General features: G+C 40.2%; 1 protein-coding gene across 4 annotated transcripts in view; it reads right to left on the minus strand.

Annotated features, from left to right (window-relative positions):
- Window positions 1–7,662: 7,662 nt before the first annotated feature.
- Window positions 7,663–27,735, minus strand: part of SKP2 (S-phase kinase associated protein 2) — a 32,747-nt gene continuing 12,674 nt past the window's right edge. For 3 of the 4 annotated variants that reach the window (XM_047843379.1, XM_047843643.1, XM_047843554.1), the window contains 7 exons: window positions 25,573–25,716; window positions 24,147–24,281; window positions 22,225–22,323; window positions 20,687–20,817; window positions 14,413–14,464; window positions 14,137–14,244; window positions 7,663–9,604 (listed from right to left, as the gene is read on the minus strand). In XM_047843379.1, coding sequence (XP_047699335.1) covers window positions 9,391–9,604; window positions 14,137–14,244; window positions 14,413–14,464; window positions 20,687–20,817; window positions 22,225–22,323; window positions 24,147–24,281; window positions 25,573–25,716 — 883 coding nt within the window. In that variant the 3' untranslated portion in view covers window positions 7,663–9,390. The remainder of the gene's footprint in view (window positions 9,605–14,136; window positions 14,245–14,412; window positions 14,465–20,686; window positions 20,818–22,224; window positions 22,324–24,146; window positions 24,282–25,572; window positions 25,717–27,735) is intronic. The other variant, XM_047843462.1, reaches the window with a different exon arrangement.

Below are 27,735 nucleotides of genomic sequence, written 5' to 3' on the forward strand. Positions count from 1 at the left end.
ACAAATTCATATTCACAGGTATAACGATTCATGCATTGATTACAAAGCAGTAGCAATATCATTGCCCTATAGTAGCCTAGAGTAAATAATATGGTTTCACAGTGCCCTAGCCTGTACACTAATGAATGAATCACTATAAAATATTTATGGCACACAGTATTACCATCATATTCATAACACAGTATTGGAAATACTGTTACTTTTTTTTTTTTGAAAAAGCACTTACCTTGATGATAGGCTGATACATTTTCTCCAATAACAAGAGGCATACTGTAATTCTTTGAAAACAAAGTTATAAACAGTAAGAAAATAACATGTCATTAATTTTACATTAAATATCACTCACTTTATGCCTATGTAAGGATAGGACATCTACTTCCATACGTGTTTGTACACGATGTTCTACCCCATGAATACTTAGGTGATGATGATGATGACACAAAAACATCAGAGTTCTTGCCACACAATTGTCAGATTTTCACACTAAGACACTCACGCGTACACACAGCACTTTATTAACTATACAGCAAGATTATTTTTCATGAAGTGGATCATCATAAAGGTCTTCATCCTGTCTTCGTGTTGAATAGGCTGAGGAGGAGGAGGAGGAGGAGGAGGAGGAGGAGGAGGGAGTGGTCTTGCACACAGACACGGGCGTGGCAGAAGCAAAAGAAGTGGAGGAGGTGGAAGGGGAGGACGGGGAGGAGGCACACTCCGTGTAACTTTATGGGAGTACATTGCAATTTGTCTTGTTTGCTTTTTCACGTTTCTAAAAATGTTTCTATACAGTACCAATTTTTCTCCCACCATTTGCTTTAGTTTCTGTGCCCATATTCATGGAGTAAAATAAATCAAAAGCAGTCTTGAATAACTGGAACCCTTCTGCCAGCTTGTGTCAATTTGGTTTCTGGCACTGCTTCTTCTAGGTGTTCTTCCTCATCATCCGACACTGGTTCAGAAGCACTCGTCTCCATCAAGGCATCTTTAGCTAAGTCTTCTGGTGTGGCGTCTCTTGGCTCTTGATTTTCTCCAAAAATCGCATCTTGAAAGCCTCCATCCCCCACCTTTTTTGCCATACCCACAATCTCTTTCATGGTGCCCTTGATTGGCTCTGTTGTAAATCCTGTGAAGTCATGCACAACATCTGGACAGTTTTCTCCAGCAAGAATTCGTTTAGGGCTTGACATCTTTCCTGGCTTTTTTCTGTGACAATGCCATCTTCAATGGAAAATTCTACCAGGCTTTCATGATGTTCTAGCAAGGTTCTCTAGCATACACAATCCTTTCCATAGAATACTGTGGGTAGTAAGCCTTAAAGATCGTTATGACCCTCTGAGCAAGAGGCCTAATTAGAGACATTGTGTTGGAGGGCAAGTAGACCACTTCGATAAACTCACGAGGTTCTGTGTGGCCAGAGTCATTGTTCAATACCAAAAGAATGTTAAAAAACAGTTCCCTACAGGCAAGGTACTTCTTGACTTCAGGGACGAAGCACCGATGGAACCAATTTAGAAAGAGGTCTTATTGTCCAGGCCTTCTTGTTGTCCAGTGAAGAGACTGGCCGTTGGTGTTTATCTTTTCCCTTTAAGGCTTGGGGCTTAGCAAAGGGCAGTGCTGATCATAAACCCGAGTGCATTTGCACAAAAAGGTAGGCAGTCCCTTTCTGCCTTATATATTGCTACTTACTTCTCTTCCTTACTAATGTCTTTTGTTTTTTCCAGAATAGGGCACTTTCATCTGCATTAAAACCTGTTCAGGCAAATATCCCTTCTCCTCAAGGATTTTCTTAACGGGGTCTGGGAACTTGTCTGCTGCCTCTTTGTTGGCAGAAGCTGCTTCTCTTGTTATCTTGACATTTTTTAAGTCAAACCTTTTTAGAAAATTATCAAATCATCCTTTGCTGGCATTAAATTCTCCAGCTTTAAATGCTTTACTTCGTTTTGCTTTAAGTTGTCATATAATGACCTTGCTTTTTCTCAAATCATATTAGAGTCTATAGGTGTATGCCTTTTTTACAGCGATCCCCAACCTGCATAAAGTCTGCATTTTCAATACAAGATGAGAAGGTATTTGGTAAGAAGGGCAGGGTGTTCATGCCTGCTAGTACAGCTGTACCAACATCTTCATAAATTTCCTTTCTTTTACAGTGGTCCTTCTGCTGGATTTATTTATCTTGAAATGGTCTTGAATTTATCTTGAACTGCAACTGCAGACTGATCAAACAATCAACATTTTCTTGTAATGTCATGACTTTGCTTCCTGGGACCACTTTCAGTGTCACGAGTGGCACTTCATATGGGTCCTCAGGTGTTCTTCAAGGCTTACAGTTGTACTAAGCACAATGAAAAATATGTGAGAACCATGGGAGATCGCTTTTTAAAAGCACTATGCAACTTACGGGAGATGAACTGCTCATGAGATTATTAGCATCACATGGTATTTTAAGTGATTACTCGCGATACTGGAACTCACTGCAATTGCAACAGGGGGTGGCTACGAATCTACTACAATAGTACAGTATGGACTGCAGTTAATTTTACGCAGTTATGGTTTAATACCGCATCTTTACATTGTTTATGTTTCTCTCAACTGCAAATGGCACCAAGTACCGTCTGTGTTTATGGAAGTTCTGATAAATTTTAACATTTTATAATAGATTTGTGTGTATTTTATGGTAGTAATTGATGAAATAGACTAGTATCTACATATATTTTATGCACATATGACGTATTTAGCCATTTTTGATATGTCTAGGCTACACAGTTCACCTAAGAACATTTTCAAATTGTCACAAATCTCCAAAAATTTTTCTAATAGGTTTATTCAAAAATCATGCATATAAGTAGTCCTGTAAAGTTCAAACCCATTTTGTTCAAGGATCAACTATAACCTGTGACAAAGGTGGCAAGAATATACAATGGGAAAAGACAGTCTCTTCCATACACGGTGCTGGGAAAACTGGGCAGCTACATGCAAATGAATGAAACTACAGCACTTTTTTGCACCTGATACAAATATAAACTCAAAATGGGGTAAAGACTTAAAGACCTGAAACCATAAAACTAAAAGAAAACATAGGCAGTAAACTCTTCGACATCAGTTTTAGCAATTTTTTGGGGGGGGGGGGGATGTGCTTCCTCAGGCAACGGCAACAAAAGCAAAAAACAAATGAAACTACATCCAAATAGAAAGCTTTTGTACAGCAAAGGAAACTGTCAATTAAAAAAATAGAGGTAAAAAAAAATAGTGAATGGAAGAAAATATTTGCAAATGATATATCCGATAAGGGGTTAGTATCCAAAATATATAAAGAACTCACACAACTCAATACCAAAAATAATCTCATTAAAAGGAACAGAATACCTGGATAGACATTCTTCCAAAGGAGACATACAGATGGTCAACAGACACATGAAAAGATGCTCAACATCACTAATCATCAGGGAAATGCAAACTAAAATCACAAGGAGATGTCCCCTCATACCTACCAGATGATTATTTTCAAAGAGACAAGAAATAACAAGGGTTGGCGAGGACATGGAGAAAAGGGAACCCTTGCACATTGTTGGTGGGAACTGATGTAGCCACTATGGAAAAGAATATGAAGGCTCCTCAAAATATTTAAAACTATCATATGATGCAACAATACCATTTCCAAATATCTGAAAACAAAAACACTAATTCAAAGAGATATATGCACCCCTATGTTCACTGCAGCATTAAGTCAAGATATGGAAGCAACCCAAGTGTCCATCGACAGATGAGTGGACAAAGATGTGGTATACAGTGAAACATTATTTACCTATTAAAAAATGAAATCTTGCCATTTGTGACAACATGGACAGACCTAAAGGGTATTATGCCAAGTGAAAAAAGTCATAGAAAGACAAATAGTATATGATTTCACTTATATGTGTAATTTAAAAAAAGAAAATGAACAAACAGAAACATACTCATAAATGCAGAAACAAACTAGTGGTTGCCAGAGGGGAGGAGTAGGGAGTCAGGTGAAACAAGCGAAGGGGAGTGAAGTATAAGCTTCCAGTCATAATAGAAGTCATGGAAATGAAAAAGTCAATAAAAGTGTGATAATGTTGTTTGGTGATAGATAGCAACTATACTTATCATGGGGAGTGCTGTATAATTATTAATTATTAATGCATAATGTATAATTAATGTATAATTGTTAAATCACTCTGTTGTATACCTGAAACTAATAAAATTAGTTTAAAATAAAAACTAATAAAAATAAAACTATCCTTCAATTTTAAAAAGTTTAGAAAAAACGTAATTTAGGATTTAAATTACTAAAAAATTCAATCTGTTGTGCCAATGTACCATATATGTATCACTATACTTAAGGATAGTAGTACCTACCAAGACAATTGTGCAAAAAAGTTCCCAGCGATAATGTGACAGATAAATAATATGAGAAAAAATTATATATATGAGAAGGAAAAGAGTAAACATTCTGATGAACTGCTGAGCTACAAGGAGAAATTACTTCAAATGCAGCTTATTCTTGACATTAACATTAAAAATAAGCATGAGATTAGGGTGTAAGTCAATGAGAAAGTTTAAGTTTTCTACATTAAGGAAAATAGGAAGAGTATTTTTTTAAAGTGTCATAGGCTTTAAGATACATTTTTAAGAAAATTACTGACTACACAAGGAGGGACTAAGAGAAAAATAGAAAAGAATATTAAAAATTTTTTTTTTAATGTTTATTATTTATTTTTGAGAGACCGTGAGACAGACTGAGAGCAGGGGAAGGGCAGAGAGAGAGAGGGAGGCACAGAATTTGAAGCAGGCTCCAGGCTCTGAGCTGTCAGCACAGGGCCCGATGCAGGGCTCAAACTCACGAACCGTGAGATCATGACCTGAGCCAAAGTCGGATGCTTAACCAACTGAGCCACCCAGGCGCCCTGAAAAGAACATTTTAATTTGAATATTTTATAAGATAGTAAAGGGATGGATTATAACTAACCTCATTCATTTCTCCCTTTTAAAAAGTCAAATATCAATTGCTAAAGAAAATCAAATCAAACTTTGGATTCTGAAAAGACCGTTGAGGAGATCGGAATAACATACAGCTTTCTCTCCCAGTAGAGCTTCTGGGGAGTAGGAATGAGTTCTCATCTGTACCTCTACAATGAATAAGGACTGGGACTACCAGAGAAGAAACTGCTAATTACAAGAACAAACAATAGTTTTCATACACTGAAATTTAACATTCTTTACTTATGGTGTGTGTGGGGGGACCTGATATACGGATGTTTGAAGTAAGTATACAGTATTTGAGAACCAGGTTTTTACAAACTTCTATTAAACAAACATTTCCCCCAGCTACAAATAGTTTATTTCTCCACACTTACCTTCTTTGAATGGAAAAGGAGGGCTTGAATGATGTTGTTGCCATACTAAACTGGCTCTTCTTGGCTTTCACAAGAAAATAATCTATTTGGGGCGCCTGGGTGGCACAGTCGGTTAAGCGTCCGACTTCAGCCAGGTCACGATCTCGCGGTCTGTGAGTTCGAGCCCCGCGTCGGGCTCTGGGCTGATGGCTCAGAGCCTGGAGCCTGTTTCCGACTCTGTGTCTCCCTCTCTCTCTGCCCCTCCCCCGTTCATGCTCTGTCTCTCTGTCCCAAAAATAAATAAACGTTGAAAAAAAAAAATTAAAAAAAAAAATAATAATCTATTTGAATATCTCTGGCAATTACGCTTTGCTATTTCCTCCTGCCTCCGATCTTCTCTTCGAAACATCTTTTCTTCATGAAAGGATTCCTCACAGGATCATTGTATTAATCTTATAAATACTTCTGTAAGCATTTTAAATGGGCTATTGTAGATTATCCACTTGAAATGCAGTAATATTGCCAAAGTCTAGAGCTCCAACCTGTATCAGTTAGCCTCTTGATGAAGAGACTTTATGACTTCCTTGGATATTTGGCTAGTTTGGGAAAGGGCGAGGAAAGAGGTTGCTTTTTTGCTTGTTCCAGGGCGAGGGTATCCAGTGGAAAGGAGCTTCTCTCTAGTTTTCCCAGCCCCTGGGTTACTTAGTGCCTTTCCTCAGAGGCTCTGCATCATCCCCAGTGCTGCTGCTCAAACACAGTATCCTCCACACTGTAAATCTTCAGTAAACGTGGGACGTAAATGAGGTTGACCAGGACAGAAGGGATATGTTACTTTATAAAGAAATTTGGATCTCTGGAACTTGTGGCTAGAGTATAAGAGAGGGAGGAATCAAGGGCCACAGGCAGATGCCAGAATCATAAAAAGAATGACAGCCAGATGTTATATGTCTCCTGATGGAAGAATAATACCACTTAGCAAGTATCCATTTGCCAAAAAAAGAACTTGTAAGATCAGCCTCGAGATCAGGGTTTCACAACTCTGGCACTTACTGACATTTTGTAGCAGGTAACACTGCTGTGCGGAGCTGTCCTATAAACTGTAAGGTGGTTAGCTGCATCCATAGCCTCCGTCCACTAGATGCCAATAGCACCTCTCTACTTGTGACAACCAAAAACGTTTTCCGGTATTACCGAATGTCTCCTGGGTGGCAAAATCACCCTTGGTCTAGAGCTTTTTGTTGCTGAATCTAACTACCAGTTTATGGAAATAAGAGACAGGTTAACCTGTTATACAGAGATCACATCAATAAAAGTCACAATGTAGAACACAGGACAAACAACCTGGTTTCATCTATAAACAAACTGCAAAGTAAAAAATTTGGGGTGGGGGCCAGGGGCGGACCCCAAAGATTAAGAGACTTAAGAAAATGTCAATCAAATGCAATGTACAGATCATGTCTGGAGCCTCATCAAACTCATGTTAGAAAGCACTTGAGACCAAATGGGGAACTTTCAACAGCATCTTGATATTTAATGTTTCAGAAATAATTCAGGAGAATATCTTTCAGATGTATATACTAAAATACTTATAAATTTTGCTTCAAAGTAATCTGTGCAGGTCGGGGTATGAGTGTGTATGTTGGGGGGGTGCAATGATAGATAAGATGGGATAGGCCATAACTTAATGACAAAAGAAAATAATGAGGTTATGATATTGTCTACTTTTTGCATGTAGTTGACATTTTTCATCATTAAAAAAAGGAAGCATAGTAGTGATAATGACAGAACATAATGAAAAGCAGCCAGAAAAGCTGGGTAATGTTCAGTAAGAATCACACTACCATTTGAATGGACGGGTTCAAAAGAAACTGAATTCCCAAGATCTGTACGTACAGACTGAACTATTCAAAGTTTCCTAATGAAAGTAAATATGCAGTATAAGCTGACCCAGTCTCTATTTAAAGAGTGCTACTAGCTGCCTTTCATTGATAGTACCTGACTATCACACTCATCACCTGAACTGCAAATGTTTTAGAAATGTTACTATTTTAGAAGCACTGTAAAGAAAAAGCCTGTATTTAGCACCTTCTCTGAAAGCCTTATAAACTATCATTTTAATTTGATAATAAGCAGATGAAGTGGATGGAACAAAGAGGATCATTTTAGGGCTCATTTTGTAGGGCCTTAACTAGAGGGCCAGGATCAAGGGCATACCACACCAAATGCTTTCTAATTTTAACCACCGGACTTAAGGGAAAAAAAAAAAAAAAAAGAGAGAGAAAAAAGGAATACAAGTTAGCTGAAGTACTCATTTTTATAAAAATGTGTTTTATTTTAAAACAAGTCTATAAAAGTAGAAATCACATACAAAAATACCGATTACTCTGACATGTTAGCAAAATAGCTTATGGCTGGACTTGAGTCTGGAAGTACTGTGTGTCTGAGGGCATCTGGAAGTCACAGCCCATCTGGATCCTATCATCAGCCCTTGTCACTAATCTGTAAACAATAATTTCATGTAGTAAATTTAGCACTTTTTTAACCAGTACAAAATCAAAACATAATCATTTCTTGTATAACACCACTGTAAAATGTTCGTCCTTAGGTCTGAGCAGGTAAGGGCACTTCGCATCGTTGTTTCTAACATTCGAAAAACCTGATTTGAAAACAACGTTAATAGAAATGACAGGTTTTGGCTTTTTTTGTTCCATTTTGAACATCAGGGAAGGTCATCAGTGTAAATAGGAAGTTAGTGTTTTGTGTCGTTTTTTTTTTTGTTTGTTTTTTTTAAGAACTTAATCATTTTTCTTCTAGACACCATTAAAAAAAAAAAAAAAATCACTGTTCCTACCAAAAGGTTCCACACCTGAGTTTTAACTTTTACATAGGTTCAAGCTGTCTTACTGCTTTGAAACTGCACGGAACACATACCTACTTCTGGCGTGTCTTTCTGAGTGAACGAGCATGCAGTTCTTCTCACAGGACTCGAGGTCCAGTAACTTTATAAAACAATGGCTTTCAAACAATTATTGTGGGAGACAATTTTTTTTTAAAGGCAATTTAAAATACTTGATTCCAGAGTAATATAAAAATAACTTTAAGAGCCTTGGCAATAAAGGAAAATGGCAGGCAACTTCAGTTTGGCATTCTGTCCAAAATTTCGAGAACAAAGACTGGTTACCACCACCTTTCTAAAACAAAGTGAGCCATTTTAAAAGCTAAAGAACCCACTTAACATGATTTGATCGCAAAGTTAGAAGACCACAGTTCTGTTTCCTCAGCTAATACAGAATTCTGGGAACAAAGTCCATGAAGGAAACTTCAGTAACGTGCATTAGAGGGTACTTCAGATTAACTCGTCATAGAAAGTTGCCTCTTGAGCCTTCAAAGTCCATACCAATTCTTTACCTCTGGTTGGTTAGCTGTTTTTTAAAATTTAGGTTTCAAGGTGAATTGCCCAGGGCTATTTGTTTCCATGAACCTAGCTTCAAATCTAAAGGCAAAGTTGAAATGCATATTTTTCTATCTCCAGAAGAGATTACCACAAATGCTACTATCCATCCTATGATTCTTTTGTTTCACTCACAATACAAATAGCTTATTCTTCTACCAATCTATGTCTCATAAAGCAATACTGAAAAGTTAAATAGAAGAAAGTTACCATATAGACTGTGAAAATGATTTGCTGGTGGTGACTCTTATACTTGATTCTAAATAGATTGAATAAGAAGGGCACTTGGAAGAGGTGGCTCAAATCTTGCTGTTTAAGCTCTCTTGAAATTACCGGTTCTCCTAAAATTTCAAAAGGCCTAAAACTTAGGCTTTTAAAGGCACAGAAGCAGTGACGGAAGCTTTTATAGTTACTTAGAAAAAGCAAAACTTCATAGTTTTCTCTCAATGCCTGTCTAATATACTTGCAGAATGAAGGCAAAGGGAAAACCAAGAATAACAATAGCTGAGTGCTCCAGCAAGCAGGCTTCCTGCCTATTTTCCCTGTTCCAAAGAAAAGAGGAGACACCATCCTGCAAAAAATACTTCATAGACAACTGGGCTTTTGCAGTGTCAGCCGGCATTTGATGCCCCATATCTCCTGGTTCTTTTTGTTGCCAGTGGTCGGCCTGGCAATGGTGGTGAAATGGGAAGTATTAATCTGTAGATGAGGAAGGGCTTCTTTTAACAGTTGGAGGGTACCATCTGGCACGATTCCAAAAACTTGTAGTGTTTTTAGTGTGGGAATTTCTCCAAGTTCACTGGAAAGGAAGAGAAACCTTTCAGAGTAGCAGTATCTATGGTAACAGATCCACTAGGGTTACATGACCCAATTTTTACAATTTGTATCATATTCTATAAAACACAAACTGAAAACATAATTCTCAATCAAGGATTTGAGAAAACAGCAAAGGTGAATCAAACCAGAAAGCACAGACTGAGGCTCAAGACAACACAGCCTTAGGACACACGCAGCGCATTTTGTTAAATTTCTCACAACCTAAAAACTCTGAAGTTTCTTTAAAACCCAACCATATTTGCTTCCTTTCTCCATTCTCGATTTAAAACAAAAGGCGTTACTGTCTTGTGAGAAGCTAGAAGGTAGTGATGGTAAAGAATCACCACAAGTTACATGTAATTTCAAAATATGGACTTGACCTTTAATTGAACTAGACTCTTCCTCTCAAAAGATCAGCAGCAAAAGTTAAGGTAACTTCTTAATAAGTCCATTACCTGTGATAAAACCTAACAGTGACTTCACTAAGATCTTTTAGACGGGGTTATATAGTTGGGTGCAGACAGAAAAAAAGAAATAATCACACCTTTCTACGAGAGGCAAGAGCCATCTGACTTCTCCACACATTACCATTTTTGCTGTTGTTTTGGTTTGGTTTTGGTCACATATAGGCCAATCCTCTTCTCAGGTATTTCCCATTAAGTGAAATTCAACTCTGTCAACAGTGAAATTCTGGTCCACAAAAAAGGGAGCCTATTTCTCCAAAGTAAATACTTTAGGTAATGATTCTTTCTTCTTAACCCAGATCTATGTGCTTAGAAATTCATCTCTCTGATCTGTATTTGCTCCAGGTTGGGACACACAGTACAAAGTCTTAGGAAAGGGAATATTTAGTTTGGAATATCAACAAAATCCCACTGCAGATCAATGAACACATCAGTGGCCTAGAGTTAGAAGCATCCTTTATATTTTCATTTTGCTGGTAACTACTAAAAAACCAAACTTTCCTCACAGTAATTGTCACCTTGCCTCCAATCTTTCTTCCTTCCAGCCTATTCTATATACCAGTGCCCAAGGCATCTTCCTAGAGCCTAGCTCAGATTATGTCACCCCTCTCACTCACCTGCTCCACAGCCTTTGATGCTGCCCTCTTGTTTACGGAACTCAAACTGTTCAGCTGGCCTTAGGACTTTCCCACGTTCAACCTGTTCTCCCAGTCACCCCACTACCCTCTAAATGTATTTATTCTACATTCAACAAAGCGTAGTAAACACCATAGACGTTCAATACATGTTAGCTGAATAAAGATGAAGGGCACTTTAGAAAATACGAGTACTATCTAAATAAAATAAATATGCTTGGTGTTCATAAAAGGCCAATAAGATCTGGAGGTTACAACAGACACCAAAGAAAATCAGGAAGAACAAACTGCTGTTCTTGAAGTAAACTAACCTCTGGACCATAGAGACAGAAGTGCAAAGAAAGATCACAATTCATAGATGTTTATACTCGTCATTGCTTAAGATGACAGCAATTCTGCCCCAACCTTAAGTCCTTCTTACGTGAAATCTGAGTATTTGAGAACTTTGTGATGAAAATTCAGGTGCTGCGATACCCAAATTAGACAAACTGTAAGTCATTCTATAGTGGACGGTGTCAGAAGCAGAACCTAGAGGTGGGAGCAAGGAAAGGAGGTACAGCGGATGGCAGAAGAGGAAATGTTCTTGCAACAGCGCTGGGAAGGACGCTCAGCGAGGAAGGACATGACAGCAGATTCTCAGAAGACACTCAGGTGTCCCAGCTGAAAAAGGAGGGAGCTGCCTTTGATGGGATGGTGGACAACGGACCAACCCAAGTCAAAAAACCAGAAAGTCTTTACACTTTTAACGAGACCACAAAAATAAAAAAACACTGAAAGCCCCTTCGTACATGTATCATCTACAACGCAGCAGAACAAATTTCTAAGCATCTTTCTAGATTGAAAAGCAACTGAAGGCTGGTGAATACCAACAAATCTCTGAAGAGCAATGACTTCTAATTTAGGAAGCATAAACGGACACTGGTAATGTCTTTAGTATCTTTGCTGAATCTCAGTAAACAGGAGATATTTACAGACCCCCTCACACGTTCATACCTCACCTCCACTACACGATCCTGTTTTCGTTATAAAATTTAGTAAATGCCTAACTAGGAATTCTCCCTACAACAGACTTTTTATTTAGTCTCTCCTAATGCCAGATCAGTTTGCTACCTCCAGCTTGGCTTTCTTACTTGAATGAGAAATATAGAACAATCAGAAGAGAGTTCAGACTTACGGGATAAGATCGATAAAGGCATAAGAAAATAGACACAATGCGGACATATCCTGGAGAAGAAAAATCTGATTACCCAAGTATTCTAAAGCACTATCATTACAGAAGAAAGTCATTCAAATTTTATTTTCCCACTTTTGAGATAAGAAATAAAAATTCTTTAGCATAAACGGCTTTCTCAAAATTACTACTGAGGATCCTAGAATTCTTACTATGAATTTCAAATACATCAGCTGCCAGAATGGAAGTAGAGAGAATAACATTTTATCTTGAAAAACTCCTAAGGATAGGGTACAAGCAAACTAATCTTAATGGGTTCAGAAGGTAAATCAATGTACGTATTATTTACATAATGCCTGAAGAAACATCCTCTTTTACGTTAAAGTTCAAGCACAGCATCTTTTCTCTTTGTGTTACTCTTTTGGTGGTCTGATTTGTAAATTAAACTCCTGATGCCCCTATTTCTCTCATTTCAAGGTAAGATTTAGACAAGTCACAAGAAGGCAGTGAAGGTTCAAACCTAAGTCTGTTGTGACCTGAAGTCTGTATGCTTAAACATCAAGTCATACTGCCTGCAGGTATTACACCATGGAAGTGTTACTATCCTACTGGATAAAAATACTAAACTGTGAGAGCTCACGGCCTTCCCTTAGCCTCTGCTCAAGAAAAAACAACAACAACAACAACAACATCTGGGGATTACCTGCTTAGCTTCTTTTTCTGGAGAGAAAGAACGAAAGTGAGACATCTGGATAGATTCTGTTGAGAAAAGCAACCAAAACACACTGATCCCCAGGGGGCTGCACAGGCAATGAGGCTGAGGCCCAGAGGGCAAGGACAGGAAAGACAGAAGACAGAAATGCCTTTCTAGGTAGATGCTAGAGGCTCCTAGGAGTTTGGGATACTAGAAAGGGCAGGAGATTTCAGTAACAGTTCCATGGATATGAATTTACACCCTACCTCTCAGAGCCACGGATGTAAATCCTAGCATCCCTGTTAGGCAGTGCTTTTTCAAATGAGATACCAGCAGAGACCCTGAGCCCCAAGATTAATTAAAGTGATTAATTAAAAACAGAATTACTGGACTCTCTAACTCTACTAGTTAACCTGAAGTTACCTTCAGATACCTGAAGTATCTGATTTATTAATTCTTAAAACCAACTTAGAAGATTCAAACCAATCATTCAAAGACTACATAAATTCTTTGTTCAAATTCACCACCTTTCTTTGGTAGACGCCAGAGGCTAAATTACCTTCATCTGGATAGTGAGCTACATACAGGAGGTCAGCAGCCTCTTTCAGGGCATACTGGCTGGAATAAGAAAGAAGGGCACCTGACCAAATTCAAGATACTGACTTCTTGTGGTTTTCAATGAAATTGCTATGCATTTGCATTCTACATGAGGAAGGATCTTCCAGCCCTTTGGGGATAAAAGAAAGGAAACTTTTTAAAAACAAACAAATAAGTAATATTATTCCTGGGATGACTTGAGCATAGCACTTTCCAAAAGAAAGATCAGACTTCTTTTTCCTTTGTGCAAATTTTTGTGGAAGTTGCTGAGCAGGTACAAAATTAACCCTCCTAAGAGCTACCGGATTAGATATAGACTATTTTCATCCGTCCAGAAAACCTAGGACCTAGACCCGGCTCAGTCATTAACTTACTTTACAGCTTTGGGTTAAGACATTTTTCTCTTCTGGACTTCAATCTCCCCCTATTCCAAGACAGCATTAGACTCTTCTGATATTTACCATTTACATTCTGCCATTCTTCCCATTCCCTGACTACCGTCCAGAACAGCCATCACTAGATTACACAACTTTCCTCCAAGGCCAGAGGGAGCCTCTCACAGTCAACTGGGGTTGATTTGAAAAATATGGGGTGGGGGGGAAGCCCCCACTGATCTGCCTCCCAGTTATTACTGTGAGCTCCCCAGAGGTAGAAACTGTCTTCTCCTTTTGTAAATCTTCCAGATACTAGTACAGTATTGTAATATCTAAACCTGCTTCTAGGTAAATAATAAATGTTTAGTAAACTATCCCAATCAACTCAACTTTTCTAGATATTTTAAACAAAAAATTTTGCCTTCGGTTTTCTATTTTGCTGGTCTTCCCTAACCTATTTGTGGCCCACTAATATTGATGCCAAGTTTTAAACATCTGCTACTTACAGTAACAGATATTAATCCCAAGTGGCATCTCCTTTGCTCCCTGTCTTCTAGTTTTAGACAATGAAAATACTTACAGTAAAGTTTCAGGTATGATATCATAGCATCGACTGAGTGACAGATGTTGGAGGTAGTTGAGCTGGTAAAATTCTGGAAAGCAGTCATTCTTCAGCATGACACTATCACTGTAACAGAGCAGAAGAAAAAATTCCCAACCTATCCATCAATTCAGATGGAGAAGACAGAATTAGCTGACCGTTTGGTTCCTTCAACATGTTAAGATGCTTTCCTCCTTCAATGATCAGTCATGACTTTTCAATTTTTGTTTGAAAAGAAATAAACAAAAAAAATACCTTAAGTCTAGGTGGACAAGATTGGGGCATCTTCCAACTAAGGTAGAGACATCTAGGGGAAAAAATGATGGGCACGATTAAATGAGGAACACCACAAGGGTATCTGCTATTAACACTATCTTTAACATTGTGCAAATAAAACTTTGGGACAATGCAATTAGTCACTCTATTAGACACAAAACACAAAGTCATCATCTTGGCATGTAAGATTTTTGAACCCAGAAAATCCAAGAGAATCAACTGAAAATAGTAGGAGAACTATGTAACACAACAGGTTAACAACAATCCATAGCTTATCTATGTATGTGCAAAAACTGGCTGGGGAAGAAAAGAAAACAAACAAAAATCCCATTCATAATAGCAAAAAGCAAAAACAAACACCACCATATATAAACAAACAACATAATATAAAGGTAGCACTTAAAATCAATAGGGGAAATCATGGATTATTTTTAAAAAATGATATTGCTACCACAGGCAGAAAAAGACTTATTTCTCCAACTCAAATAATATTTCCAAATAAATTCCATACATATTAACAAGTCCTAAATGCAAAAATATGAGTATTTTCTTTCACTGGATCTTGGGATAGGTAAGGCTTTTCTAAACACAAAAGAACACACAAAGGAAACACTGACAATTTGCTACATAAAAATTTTAACTCTACCATGTTAAAGCAACACAAAACACAAACAGAATTAAAGAAGTGTCAGAAAACTGCAAATGTTTTCAACATACATGCAATAGACAGTTAATGGTCTTATATAAAGAGAAGAGAAAGCTAAATATAGAAAATGGGTGAAGAATATGAAGAGATACTTGGCAAAACAGGTATAAATGGAATAAGAAAAGCAAAATAAAATTGAAATATTGCTTTTTAGCCATCAAATGAAAAAAAAATTCTATTATAATACCCAGAATTGATGAAATACAATTAAGCAGATCTCACATACACTGCAAGTGGATATTTAATTTCCTGCAGCCATTCAGGGGAGCAAATGGATTTTTTTTAGGATAAGCAGATTCTTTGTGTGTGTGTGTGTGTGTGTGTGTGTGTGTGTGTGTGTTCTGAGCATTATACACTTGGCACTTTGGCTCAGTAATTCCAATTTTAGAAAAACAATTAGGTGTGCATGAAGACATTCATTTTAGCATAGCTATACTAACCCTTCCCCCAATTATTTTAATCCATTAACCTCCCTCCATTCTGTGGAACACAATGCCAATGACGGTTATTCAAAAGCTTTTATTTATTTTTTTTTTTAATGTTTATTTTTGAGAGAAAGAGGGAGAGAGAGAGCAGGGGAGGGGCAGAGAGAGGACGAGACAGAGGATCTGAAGCAGGCTCTGTGCTGAAAGCAAAGAGCCAGATGCGGAGCTCGAACTCATGAACTGTGAGATCATGACCTGAGCCGAAGTTGGGCACTTAACGGACTGAGCCCCCCAGGTGCCCCTTCAAAAGCTTTTAAATAACACTTAATGACATGAAAAAATACTAAAGATATAGTGTATAGTGAAAACAAAACCAGTGGGTATAGCAGGGGAAGGCCAGAAGGAAATATACACAAGGGTGGTGGAATCACAGGTACCTCTGCAGAATTTGGAAGAAAGTCACATGTGCTACTTTGCAATCAGAAAATGAATCAGTAGATGTTATTTATTTTTAAAACCAGCTTCATTTCCTCTGGGAAGGAAAACATGGGGCTGCTGTCAGCCCCAGTCCCTCCCCTGCAACCTAAACCTAGACTTGCATTTAATTTTTTTTTTTTTAACGTTTATTTATTTTTGAGACAGAGAGAGACAGAGCATGAACGGGGGAGGGGCAGAGAGAGGGGGAGACACAGAATCGGAAGTAGGCTCCAGGCTCTGAGCCATCAGCCCAGAGCCCGACGCGGGGCTCAAACTCACAGACCGCGAGATCGTGACCCGAGCTGAAGTCGGACGCTTAACTGACTGAGCCACCCAGGTGCCCCTAGACTTGCATTTTAAGCCGTCTCCTCAACACACCCACTGTGATAGGTGACAGGCATCTCAAAGTCATGCCTAAAAGCAAAACTTCATTTCTTCTCTAAATCTGCCCCTTCCCTAAGTCTTTTCCATCTCTGAGAAGGTACTCAAGCCACCCATCCAGCTGCTTAGGCCGGAACCCCAAAGTCACACTCAACTGTTTTCTCACATCCCACATCCAGTCTGTTACCGAAGCCTGTTCTGTTGGCTTTTTACCATCTGATCATTTCTTACCACCTCCAAAGTCACCACCCGAGGCTCTTACAGCCTTTTCTCAACATGGCACCGGAAGAAGACTTTTAAAGGTGAGTCAGATCATATCACATCATTCCCTGCTCAAAATGCTACAACGGCTTCCCATCTCACTCGGGAAAATTCCGAACAAAGCTTCTGCCTCGGCTTAGAGAACCCTGGGCTACCTTACCTCCTATCACTGTCCTCCTTGCTCCCTCTCACACACTGCCTCCCATATAAGGCCTTTGCACTTGCTGGTCCTCAGTTCTAGAATGTTCTTTCCTCACTTATCTATACAGCTCATGCCTTTCACTCAGGCCTTTGTTCAAGCATCACTTCCTCCAAGAGGCCCTCTTTGGCCATTCCATTTGAAAATAAGCCCCTCTGGCCTGTGCTCTGCCTGGTCACTCTGCTCCATTCTTTCTCCCTCCATCTCATCTCCTTTCATCACATTTAGTCATCTGATGGTTGCCTGCCTCCCCCACCAGAACATAAGCTGTACAGGGGTGACTTCATCAGTTTGGTTCAAGGCCACAGCTCCCAAGTCTGGAACAGGGCTTTGTGCATCATAGGTGCTCAATAAACATTTGTTTAATGAGTGACTAAAAAACGAAGAAACGCACAGTACAATTTTGAGTGACCCACCACCTAGCCAGCCAACGAGCCATCAACAAAACTCAAAATCAGATACCATGTTATTTTGATGCCACCCAGGAAAGAACAAAACCTTGGGGGGGTAAAACTGGTTGGTCTCCAGCCCTCACTTAAGCCCTGGCCATCCCTCAGCAGAAAGGGTTAGTAAATAGTAACTGCTTACGAGTATAGATTCCCTCTACACACGATCCCCTTCATTTCACCACTAACCGGAGCTCTACCTGAGCCAGAAGGCATCTTACAAATCCCCAAATCTAACCAATCATTTTAGGGGAGAGCAATTTCATCTAGAGAAGTCAAGGGCACATCCAAGACCAAGAGCTGGGTCCTCCAAGACCTCGGTCAGCCCCTACTGCCCCATGGGGAGGTCAGTGGGGGTGTAACAGCCAACAATTATTGTACTCTCACTAGCGTTAACATGCTATGTGAGATTAAACCATTTATTCTTAACTGCAACTCTAAGAGACAGGCTTCACTACCACTCCCTCCATTTCACTCATGAGGAAACTGAGGAACAGGAAAGTTTAGCAACTTGCTCACGACCACAAAGTAAATGGCAGAGCAGGAAGCTGAACCCGGGCAGACTGGCACCAGTCTGGGAGCTAAAATAACATTTATATTATCTTCTAAATAGTGAAGCAGTGTGTGCCATTGTTAAAGATATTAAAAAAATCTGATTCCCACTATATAATTAAGAAAACACATACTTCAACTTAAACTCTAGGTCTTTGTCCTTGCTCTGAATGTGTCTAGCAAGCACGATTTTATTACCCATTATTCTTGCCAAATCTTGGTAAACAGGCTCTCCATTCTTTTCTGGAAGAACAAGAGAAGTGTTTTAAGCCACACTTGGGACAAATTAACAGCAGCTTGCCTATAGCAGAGTTCCTCAACCTTGCAGCTAGAACCTCGTTCATTCAGAAAGACTCTCAATAAAGAAGCAGCAAATTCAGATATGAGGCACTGCCTTTTCTTGTCTTGGGGATGAGCAGAGAACTAGTGGTGAGATTCAATGTGAAGAGGCTGCTCACTGGTGGGAGTTTAAAATCCTTGGGAGGCAATTTGGCAAGAACTACCCAGAACTTAAGAACAGAGCCTAATCCTTGACTCAGCAATTCCACTTTTAAGATCCCACCCTTAGAAATGCACTCAAAGGTCTGTTTATGTTCATGACAAGGTTGTTTATAAAAGGAAAAAACTGGAAAGACTCTCAAAGTCCATTACAAGGAGAGCAAGTGAAGAAATTATTATTCAATCAATATAAATCATTCTTTATCTATTTGATGGAATATCACACAGCCACTGACAATGATGTGGGAGAGCTACTGAAAATGGGATTATCTGGAGGGAAAAAAAGGGTATTCTAAAGTATTTCATGCACTATGTCCCACTTTAAAAAACACTTTTATGCAGGAAAAAAAGCAGCAAGATGTTAGTGAGATTACTGATGATTTGTTTTTCTTGCTATTTTTCCATATTTTCTGTATTTTTGAAAATGTGTAATACTGTAATCAGATTTAAAACAGTATTTAAAGGAGAAAAATGTAGAACACAAGTATCATGTGTATAGGAGAGTGGTAAGAAAAACACTCTGCGGCTTTTACAGATGTCTAAAGAAAATAATCCCCTTGGGAATGCAAGCTGGTGCAGCCACTCTGGAAAACAGTATGGAGGTTCCTCAAAAAACTAAAAATAGAACTACCCTACGACCCAGCAATTGCACTACTAGGCATTTACCCAAGGGATACAGGTGTGCTGTTTCAAAGGGACACATGCACCCCCATGTTTACAGCAGCACTAGCAACAATAGCCAAAGTATGGAAAGAGCCCAAATGGCCATCGATGGATGAATGGATAAAGAAGATGTGGTATATATATACAATGGAGTATTACTCGGCAATCAAAAAAGAATGAAATCTTGCCATTTGCAACTACGTGGATGGAACTGGAGGAGTATTATGCTAAGTGAAATTAGTCAGAGAAAGACAAAAGTCATATGACTTCACTCATGAGGACTTTAAGAGACAAAACAGATGAACATAAGGGAAGGGAAACAAAAATAATGTAAAAACAGGGAGGGGGACAAGACAGAAAACACTCATAAATATGGAGAACAAACTGAGGGTTACAGGAGGGCTTGTGGGGGGGGGGATGGGCTAAATGGGTAAGGGGCACTAAGGACTCTACTCCTGAAATCATTGTTGCACTACATGCTAACTAATTTGGATGTAAATTTAAAAAATAAAAAATCAAATTAAAAAAAAAAAGAAAAGAAAATAATCCCCTGTCTGAAGATGCAGGCGTCTGGACTTGGGCACAGGCAAAGGACTCAACTCCCTGGCCGCTCCCAAGAATCTAGCTCCTCTTCTGATTGCCTGATACATCTTACTTTGCCAAAGACACATTTGTTCTGGAGAAGCATGTCTCAAATACTAATATCTAAGAAGATACATTCTCCAAATGTCTGATTCAAATCTTTTAAAGTATAATAAACTCTATAATAAATAAAACAGTTATGAGCTAACATCAAGTCATAAAGACACGGCTGAGGTGCGCTGGCAGCTTCACAAGGCTTTGCGTGGCCCGCAGCCTGAGAGCTCGAGGGGAAGCCATTAAAAAAAAAAACCTGTGCCATTTGCAAACACTTATCTCTGCAAATCGAGGTTTTGCCAATATTAGAAGATTAAAGCACAACTTTTTATGAGCCTTTTTTCGAGGCTTATAAAGACTGTTGGCTATTCACACATTACCCCTGACTTCAAATGCCCGTATTAAACTAAAAAACATCATGATCCTCTTAGACTGAATTAAGAAGAGTTGTAATATGATCTTATAAACAGGGCTGAGAATAGGGTTTTTCAAACCTTGGCACTTCTGACATTTGGGTCAGATTACCTTTTTGTGTTCTTCTGCTGTCCCGTGCATTGCTTTCTTGCATTCCGGGCTTCTGCCCACTGGATGCCAGTAGCATCCCTGCAGCTGTGACAATCACAAATGTCTCTAGACGTCCCCGAATGTCCCCTTGGCAGGAAAACTCTCCCTGGTTAAGCACCACTGCTTACTGATCAAACACCACATTCATCTATTCTATGTTGGGGGTCTTACCTAATAATTCAGCTGACTAAAAGAAGTTCTGCTTAAATTGGTTGAAAGTACAAGGGCTTTCACTTCCAGATTCTGGATTCGAATCCTGATGCTACCCCACCGGCTGTCCATCACCTAACCCTTCCAATCAGCTGCCTCCTCTGGACAATGGGAACAAGACTATGCGTACTGGACTGAGACAATGGAGGCAGGACAGCACTTAGAAGCTCTGCAGTAAATGAAACCTTCTGCCGGTGTGGTCGCTGTTAAGGGTCCAGTGTCCAGTGGGTCTTACCTGATCTCTGGAGATTCTTTCGGTAGCCACTGAGGTTCAGCTGGGTGACGGTCTCTGACACATGCGCGACAGCCACTTGCACGTGCTTCTCAGTGAAGTCGTAACACCAGGAGAGGTTCAGCTCATCCAATCTGCACACCAGAGGGGAAATAAGGAAAGCGTGAAAGCACAACACGGGAATGAGTTCTGTAAGTAGCACTGTCTCAAGCTGCAAAGAGAACACAAAGCCATGGATAGAGTCCTTGCCATTTCACGCACAGAACCTCTGCTTCTCTAAGCAGCTACCTCCCTCTGCTCACCTGAAACTGCCTTCTCCCCTCCTGACACACTCCCCTGCCCTGGTTTGCCTCAGAAAGTTGCCTTAGTGAGTGATGCCCCCTTCTGGAAATGGAGGGAACACTCTCCTCTAGATGGCTCAAACCTCATTACAGGACTAGATGGAGAAACTCTAGGCTATTTTCTTTTTCAACCAACCATGTTGTTAGCAAACAACCAGAGACTGAACAATCACTCGAGACACTTTAAAAAAATATGTATCGGTGGATTATACCAGGGATTCCCAATAAAGAAATGTTGACATTGCAAAAAGCCACTTCATCTTATCTGGCCTCTGCTAACTGAGCAAATGAAGGACTCAAAGACAATATCCAACCATTAAACCACAAACCCCATTCCTGACACTGCTGAATAAATGTAGGGTTACACATTTTACTTCACTGATAACATTTTTATCCAAAGGTAATCTACTTTCAGCAGATTAAAGAGATATACGGGGGTGCCTGGGTGGTCGGTTCATTAGTTAAGTGTCCGACTTCTGCTCAGGTCCTCCTGATCTCACAGTTGGTGAGTTCGAGCCCCATGTCAGGCTCTGTGCTGACAGCTCAGAGCCTAGAGCCTGCTTCAGATTCTGTGTCTCCCTCTCTCTTTGCCCCTCCCCTGCTTGTGCTCTCTCTCAAAATAATAAACATTAAAAAAATTAAAGAGACACACATACAATGCTACAGTAGAAAGATTAAGAATTATTAAAAAAGACACACAAATGCACACACACAACACAGTATTGTGTATTCTGTGAGCCATGTCCCCCTCCCATTTAGTAGTATCTGTAACTCTAGCCTTTATTTATATACTAACATTATTATATGACACAGAAGATATTTTTCACGGAGCCACCCAAATTTATGATATTTGCATTTATGATATTAGGTCTACAGATATTATAGGGAAAAGGCCTGACTGAATAGTCAGGTATAAACAGATTAATTTCAACCATACTGTTGATAAACACAGTACTAAATTTCCCTTATTTTAATAGTAAAAAAAGAAGGGGGATCACTACACAAGTATCCCCAGCAAACCCAAGTGATCTGCCTCCTCAGCTTGAACAAAGTTCAGAGGGTAAAGGATGGATGCTGTGTTACCATCAGGAGCACAAAGTCAGGAATAGCTCAAGAAATATATTCGATTGTACTCTCATGGGAGGGATAGTTGTATATTTGCCAAAACAGTTCTATAATCAAATCTCACATCATTCTTACCTGGAACAGCTGCTCAGCAAAGTCTTCAGGGCAGATTCGGAGAATCCAGAACACCCAGAAAGATTTAGTCGCAATAAATTTGAGTTCTGTGCTAGGTTACTGGAAAAGGAGGAAAATGTCAGAATACCAATACGCACTATTACTCAATTAGTAAGCATTCTGAGGAAAACAGGCTAGAGAAGTTAAGTACTCAAACACACAGGGCTTTGAGCCAGAAGTGAGTTTCAACTCCTGTCTCACTATGTATGACACCAAGCAGGATGCTTTGCTTCAGTTAATTCATCTGTGAAATGGCAGTATCAGTACCTTCTGGTAGGGTTGTTAAGATTAAATTATATAATGTGATAAAGGGCTCAGTACAGTGCCTGGCACAAAGGAAGCACACAAGAAATACTAATCAATGTAGTTTTATTTATTTTTTATTATTTTTTTAAGTAGGTTTCACGCCCAGTGTGGAGCCCAGTGCGGGGCTTGAACTCATGACCATGAGATCAAAACCTGTGCTGAGATCAAGAGTGGAACGCTTAACTGGCTGAGCCACCCAGGAGCCCCAATGTAGTTTTTAAATTAAAAAAAGAGGGGCGCCTGGGTGGCGCAGTCGGTTAAGCGTCCGACTTCAGCCAGGTCACGATCTCGCGGTCCGCGAGTTCGAGCCCCGCGTCGGGCTCTGGGCTGATGGCTCGGAGCCTGGAGCCTGTTTCCAATTCTGTGTCTCCCTCTCTCTCTGCCCCTCCCCCATTCATGCTCTGTCTCTCTCTGTCCCAAAAATAAATAAATGTTGAAAAAAAAAATATTGTTAAAAAAAAAGAAAAGAATGATGGAATAAACATTATTTCTTTTTCATCTATAATTAGCATTAACTTGTAGGCACACTTTTACTTGTCAAGTCTCCAGGTTCTTTCAATTAAACTTCTCTCAAATTTGCCCTCTCTTCTGCATTCTCAAATGCCTTGTGTTAGTGGATTCAGTGATTAAGAGCTAGAGTTCTGGAATCACACTCTATAACCAAGTTCAAATCTTGGTTCTGCCACTTAACTACCTGTGAGACCTTGGACAAGTTATTCAACTTCTCTGTGCCTGTTTTCATATCTGAACAACGAGAGCTTACATCATAGGTTGCTGTGAGAATTTATGAGATGACCTTTGAAAGTGCCCAATAAATGTTGGTAGTTAATTTTATGTATTTTAAATCAGGTTTCATCATTTCTTACCTGAGTGAACACAAAACCGTCTTAAGTAGTCGAGTTTTTTCCTTGTCCGATTAACCTGCCAAGGTGCCTAACAAGTTATTTTCCTAAATTTGAACTCTGACATGTTCCTTCCATTCTCAGATCCACTCTCTTTACGACGCTTCCCTCTTCAGTGCCTATCATGGAGTCCAGACTTCTTATAGCATGGCAGGGGCCCATTATGATCAGGTCCTCACCTCCTGTCACCTCCTCACTGTGCCCTACGCTCCAGCAGTTCCCAACTACTTCAGAGTTTAGAACTGCACAGGCGGCTTTACCTAGACTGCTTCTTTACCTTGTCACATGGGGATCTCCAACCTGAATATCTGCAATACTCAGCTTAAGAGTCACTTCCTCTGAGAAGGCTGCCCTCCCTAAATTTAACTAGGTCTCTCTGTGGGATGCATGCATCTAACAAACACACTGCACTGTAATTATCTGTCTCTCCCATGAATGGGGCAGGGAGTGGGCCTCTATTCATCCTTGCTTGTCTAGAACCTAGCATAAGGCCTGGCATATAGTTAGCATGCCAACTTGCATTGCCTGGATGAGTCCCGCACAGTACTGCAGAAGCACAGATACTTTCTGAGTCCATCTGGAGATGGACAGAAGGGCATCCCACATATATTCCGGAAACAAAATTAACATACAGAAAACAACTGCCTGTGGGACATGTTTCTGACGGCCACTCACTTGACAATGGGATCTGACAGCTTGAGGCCTTCCAGGCTTAGATTCTGCAGCTTGGAGCACCGGGACAGAATGCCGTGGAGGGTAGACACATCGATTACAGAGTTGGACAGATCCATGTGTTGCACACGGAAAGAGCTAAACAGACGGGAGAAAAGAGAGGCTACGTAAGGTGGCCCACACAAGTACCTCCAGATCAAATCCAACCTCATCCCCTCCCCAAATGAGCAGCCAATCACAAACAGGATCCTTACTACACATTTCATGTACAGTTTTGGTCTTAAAATAATTGCTACTAGTAACTCCTTCCCCTCACTCATTTTAAAATTCAGGAGGATTTCTGCCAGGTCAAAATGGTGCTGCCCATTTTGCTTAGGAAATTAGTCAGTGGGCATCATGAGAACGAGCTGGAGGTGGCTGACAAGAAGATTCTGCGTATGATGCCTCGAGGCAAAGGTGAGTGAGTGAATTACTGAAACAGAAAAGACAGCAGAAGAGCAAGCTGTAAAGGGCTAATATTGAGAGGCCTGGAGGAAACACAGGTGTGGAAGTTTCTAGGTAATTGGACCTAGTTGTTTGAAAGAGAGGGATGAACTAGAGAAGAGGATTGGAAGGTTCTGGCACAACTGTGGGTGTATGACAGCGTGTCCAGACAGTGTGTGGATTGAGGAAGGCAGCCAGGGACAGACCCCAGAGTAGCAGAGAAAGAGGCACATGTGAAGAAGACCCAGAAGGAATAGCCATGGGAGAAGGATAAACACCAGTGGAAGAGGGGTGCAGTCCTATGACCATGGAGGGAAGGGGAAAGAACTAGAGTTGGGATCCCTGTTTTGTCCTTCACTCTGCCATTTTTAGCTTATCTTTCTGTTCGGTATCTAGTCATTCCACTCAAGTTTGGGATGGCATTAAACCATACTGCAAAACTATGAGGAAAAGAGAAGTAGTTTTTCAAAAACATTCCACAAGGCAAACAAAAAGAGGGCATTTCTTTCAGGTTGCAAATCTGTCCACCATTGGATCAGAAACCCAGAGCTACAAAATCCGGGAAGACTCCTCACACACTGTCTTTATCAGAACTGGCCAGTGCAGCAAGAGCTAGGCTGGTTGAGTACTGTGCACGGCCCCTGCCTCAAGCGACTCACGAGGAGCATCTGCTGAGGACCCCCCTCCCCCTTGAGAAGCAAAATGTGCATCTCTGACCCTCGGGAAGAGCCCGAAAATAACCCTGACTTAAAGTGGGAATGGGATCACGGTAAGCAGTGCCATGTTTCAACATAAAGGCCATACAGCAAAGCATGCACTTAACATTCCACTGCATAGCTGACTTGTCACAGGCCAGAAGGCTGGACGTAGAAAAAAAGTAAGTTTTCATCTGCTTCTACCTCAAGATTTAGAAATAGTCTTTTCTAGTTTTTTTTTTTTTTTTTACCTGAAATGTTCAACTAATGGTTGATCCACAAATGATCGTGGGCAGCGGAAGGCAACCACCCCTCGAGACAGCAGCCGGCCGATCACATCTGGGTGCAGGTTTTTACCTGTGAGGTCCAAGGTCTGCCACAGGGACTCATCAAACCTGGAAAAGAGGAGGTCCTTAGTTAAGTCAGGGGCACTGGATACCAGAGGCTCTTACCACTGTTACAGAACAAGGGGGAGATGGCCATAAATCACCTTGAAGCAAATTCCGAAGGAAGCTGTGTTTCTCAGTTGACAATACAATTAGCTATGACACTTTTGAGATACTATTGACCATTTCTTGCTCATCTCACAGATCAGCTTCATCTTCATCTATATATGTATTGCAATATACATTATTGAATAGGTAGGTGGGTTCAAAGTTACCTAAATGATCCCACCTGCTGTTTTTGATAAGCATAAATAAGTTACCACAATCACCCTAAGTAACACGTAAATATAACTAAAAGGAGGGAGGTCAGCCCTATAGCTGACCTTTGCACATGGGTTTGAACTCTGCAGGTTCACTAACATGCTGATTTTTTATTTATTTATTTATTTTTTTAACCGTTTATTTACTTTTGAGACAGAGAGAGACAGAGCATGAACGGGGGAGGGTCAGAGAGAGGGAGACACAGAATCTGAAACGGGGTCCAGGCTCTGAGCTGTCAGCACAGAGCCCGACACGGGGTTCGAACTCACGGACCGCGAGATCATGACCCGAGCCAAAGTCGGCTGCTTAACTGACTGAGCCACCCAGGCGCCCCACATGCAGATTTTTTATAGCACAGTACTGTAAATGTATTTTTTTTCTTATGATTTTCATAACATTTTCTCTCTGGCTTACCTTATTGTAAGAGTAAGAGTATACAACACATATAACATATAAAACCTGTGTTAACTGTTTATGTTATGGGTAAAGCTTCTGGTCAATAGTAGTCTATTCATAGTTAAGTTTTTGGGGAGTCAAAAGTTATATGTGGATTTTTGACTGGGCTGGGTGGGGTCAGTGCTCCAAACCCCCATGTTGTTGAAGGGCCAACTGTACTTTATTAAGAAATAGTACTATCAAATATCTACTAGGAAAAAGGAACCCTAAAAAGGAGTTGGGCTGTTTTACAATAACCTTTAAGCTTAAAAACAAAAACAAAAAACGTATATACATGCATGGAAATATATGTATTTGTATGAACTAATGTGAAAGGAAAAAGGAAAAATATTACTTAGATTTTGGATAGTGTTTCTAAAGCAAAACTGAGGTACTAAAATGTACTGAACAGTAAACCAGGGGGCTGTAATAGCCACAGTTTAATTCAACTTAACAAAAAAAAGAAAACATGAGATCAAGCACATGAGGGAACATTTTCAATGCCTACTAGAATTTTATTCTTTAATATTGCTTGAAATAAGCAGACCACCGGCAGGGCTTTGAAATATCGCTGCATAAAGAAACTGTCAACGTGTTATTTGACTTCTATTAACAAGAAGGCACGACTACAGTACCTGGCACATAACAAGTGCTTAAGAAATGCTGGTTATTGCTTTTATGACAACTGATACGAAGATTAACAGACTCTGCATGAAGAGGAGAGCTGGCTGAAAGAAAATCGATATGGGGTCACTTAGGGAGGAATCAGGGAAACTCCGCCACCACTGGCTCCAGCATTCCAGGGGTGCACACCTCTCCGTGGCTCTTCTAAGCAAACAGCCCACTCTGTAAATACCCGGGGCGTCTTACTGCCCACATGCCCCTGAATGGACGGGAAGGGGCTCTTGCTGGCTCACAATAAGAACTCCAGAGATGTGCAGGGAGAAGAGAGATAGATGGCCTTTAAGCACAAAGGATGGCTAGGGGCTGGCTGGGGAGGACAGGTGGTGAAGAACGGACAAAAGTTCTAACTGCAAACAAAGCCTTCCCCCACTTCTGGCCTGTTACTGTCTTCCAACTCACCAAGATGTTCCTTGTGCAGCTCACCGTTCACACTTGAAAAGTGGCAATCCCGAACCAACAGAGACACCCGTAACTATTGGTTTCCATGTGCGACACGCTTCCACGAGCCAGGCACTGCACCGCCATCTTTATACTTCATCCTCATAACTGTCTGGAAGGTACTACGATCTCCATTTTATATATGGGGGG

This window comes from Prionailurus viverrinus, chromosome A1, assembly GCF_022837055.1.
Source record: "Prionailurus viverrinus isolate Anna chromosome A1, UM_Priviv_1.0, whole genome shotgun sequence".
Taxonomy (NCBI): domain Eukaryota; kingdom Metazoa; phylum Chordata; class Mammalia; order Carnivora; family Felidae; genus Prionailurus; species Prionailurus viverrinus.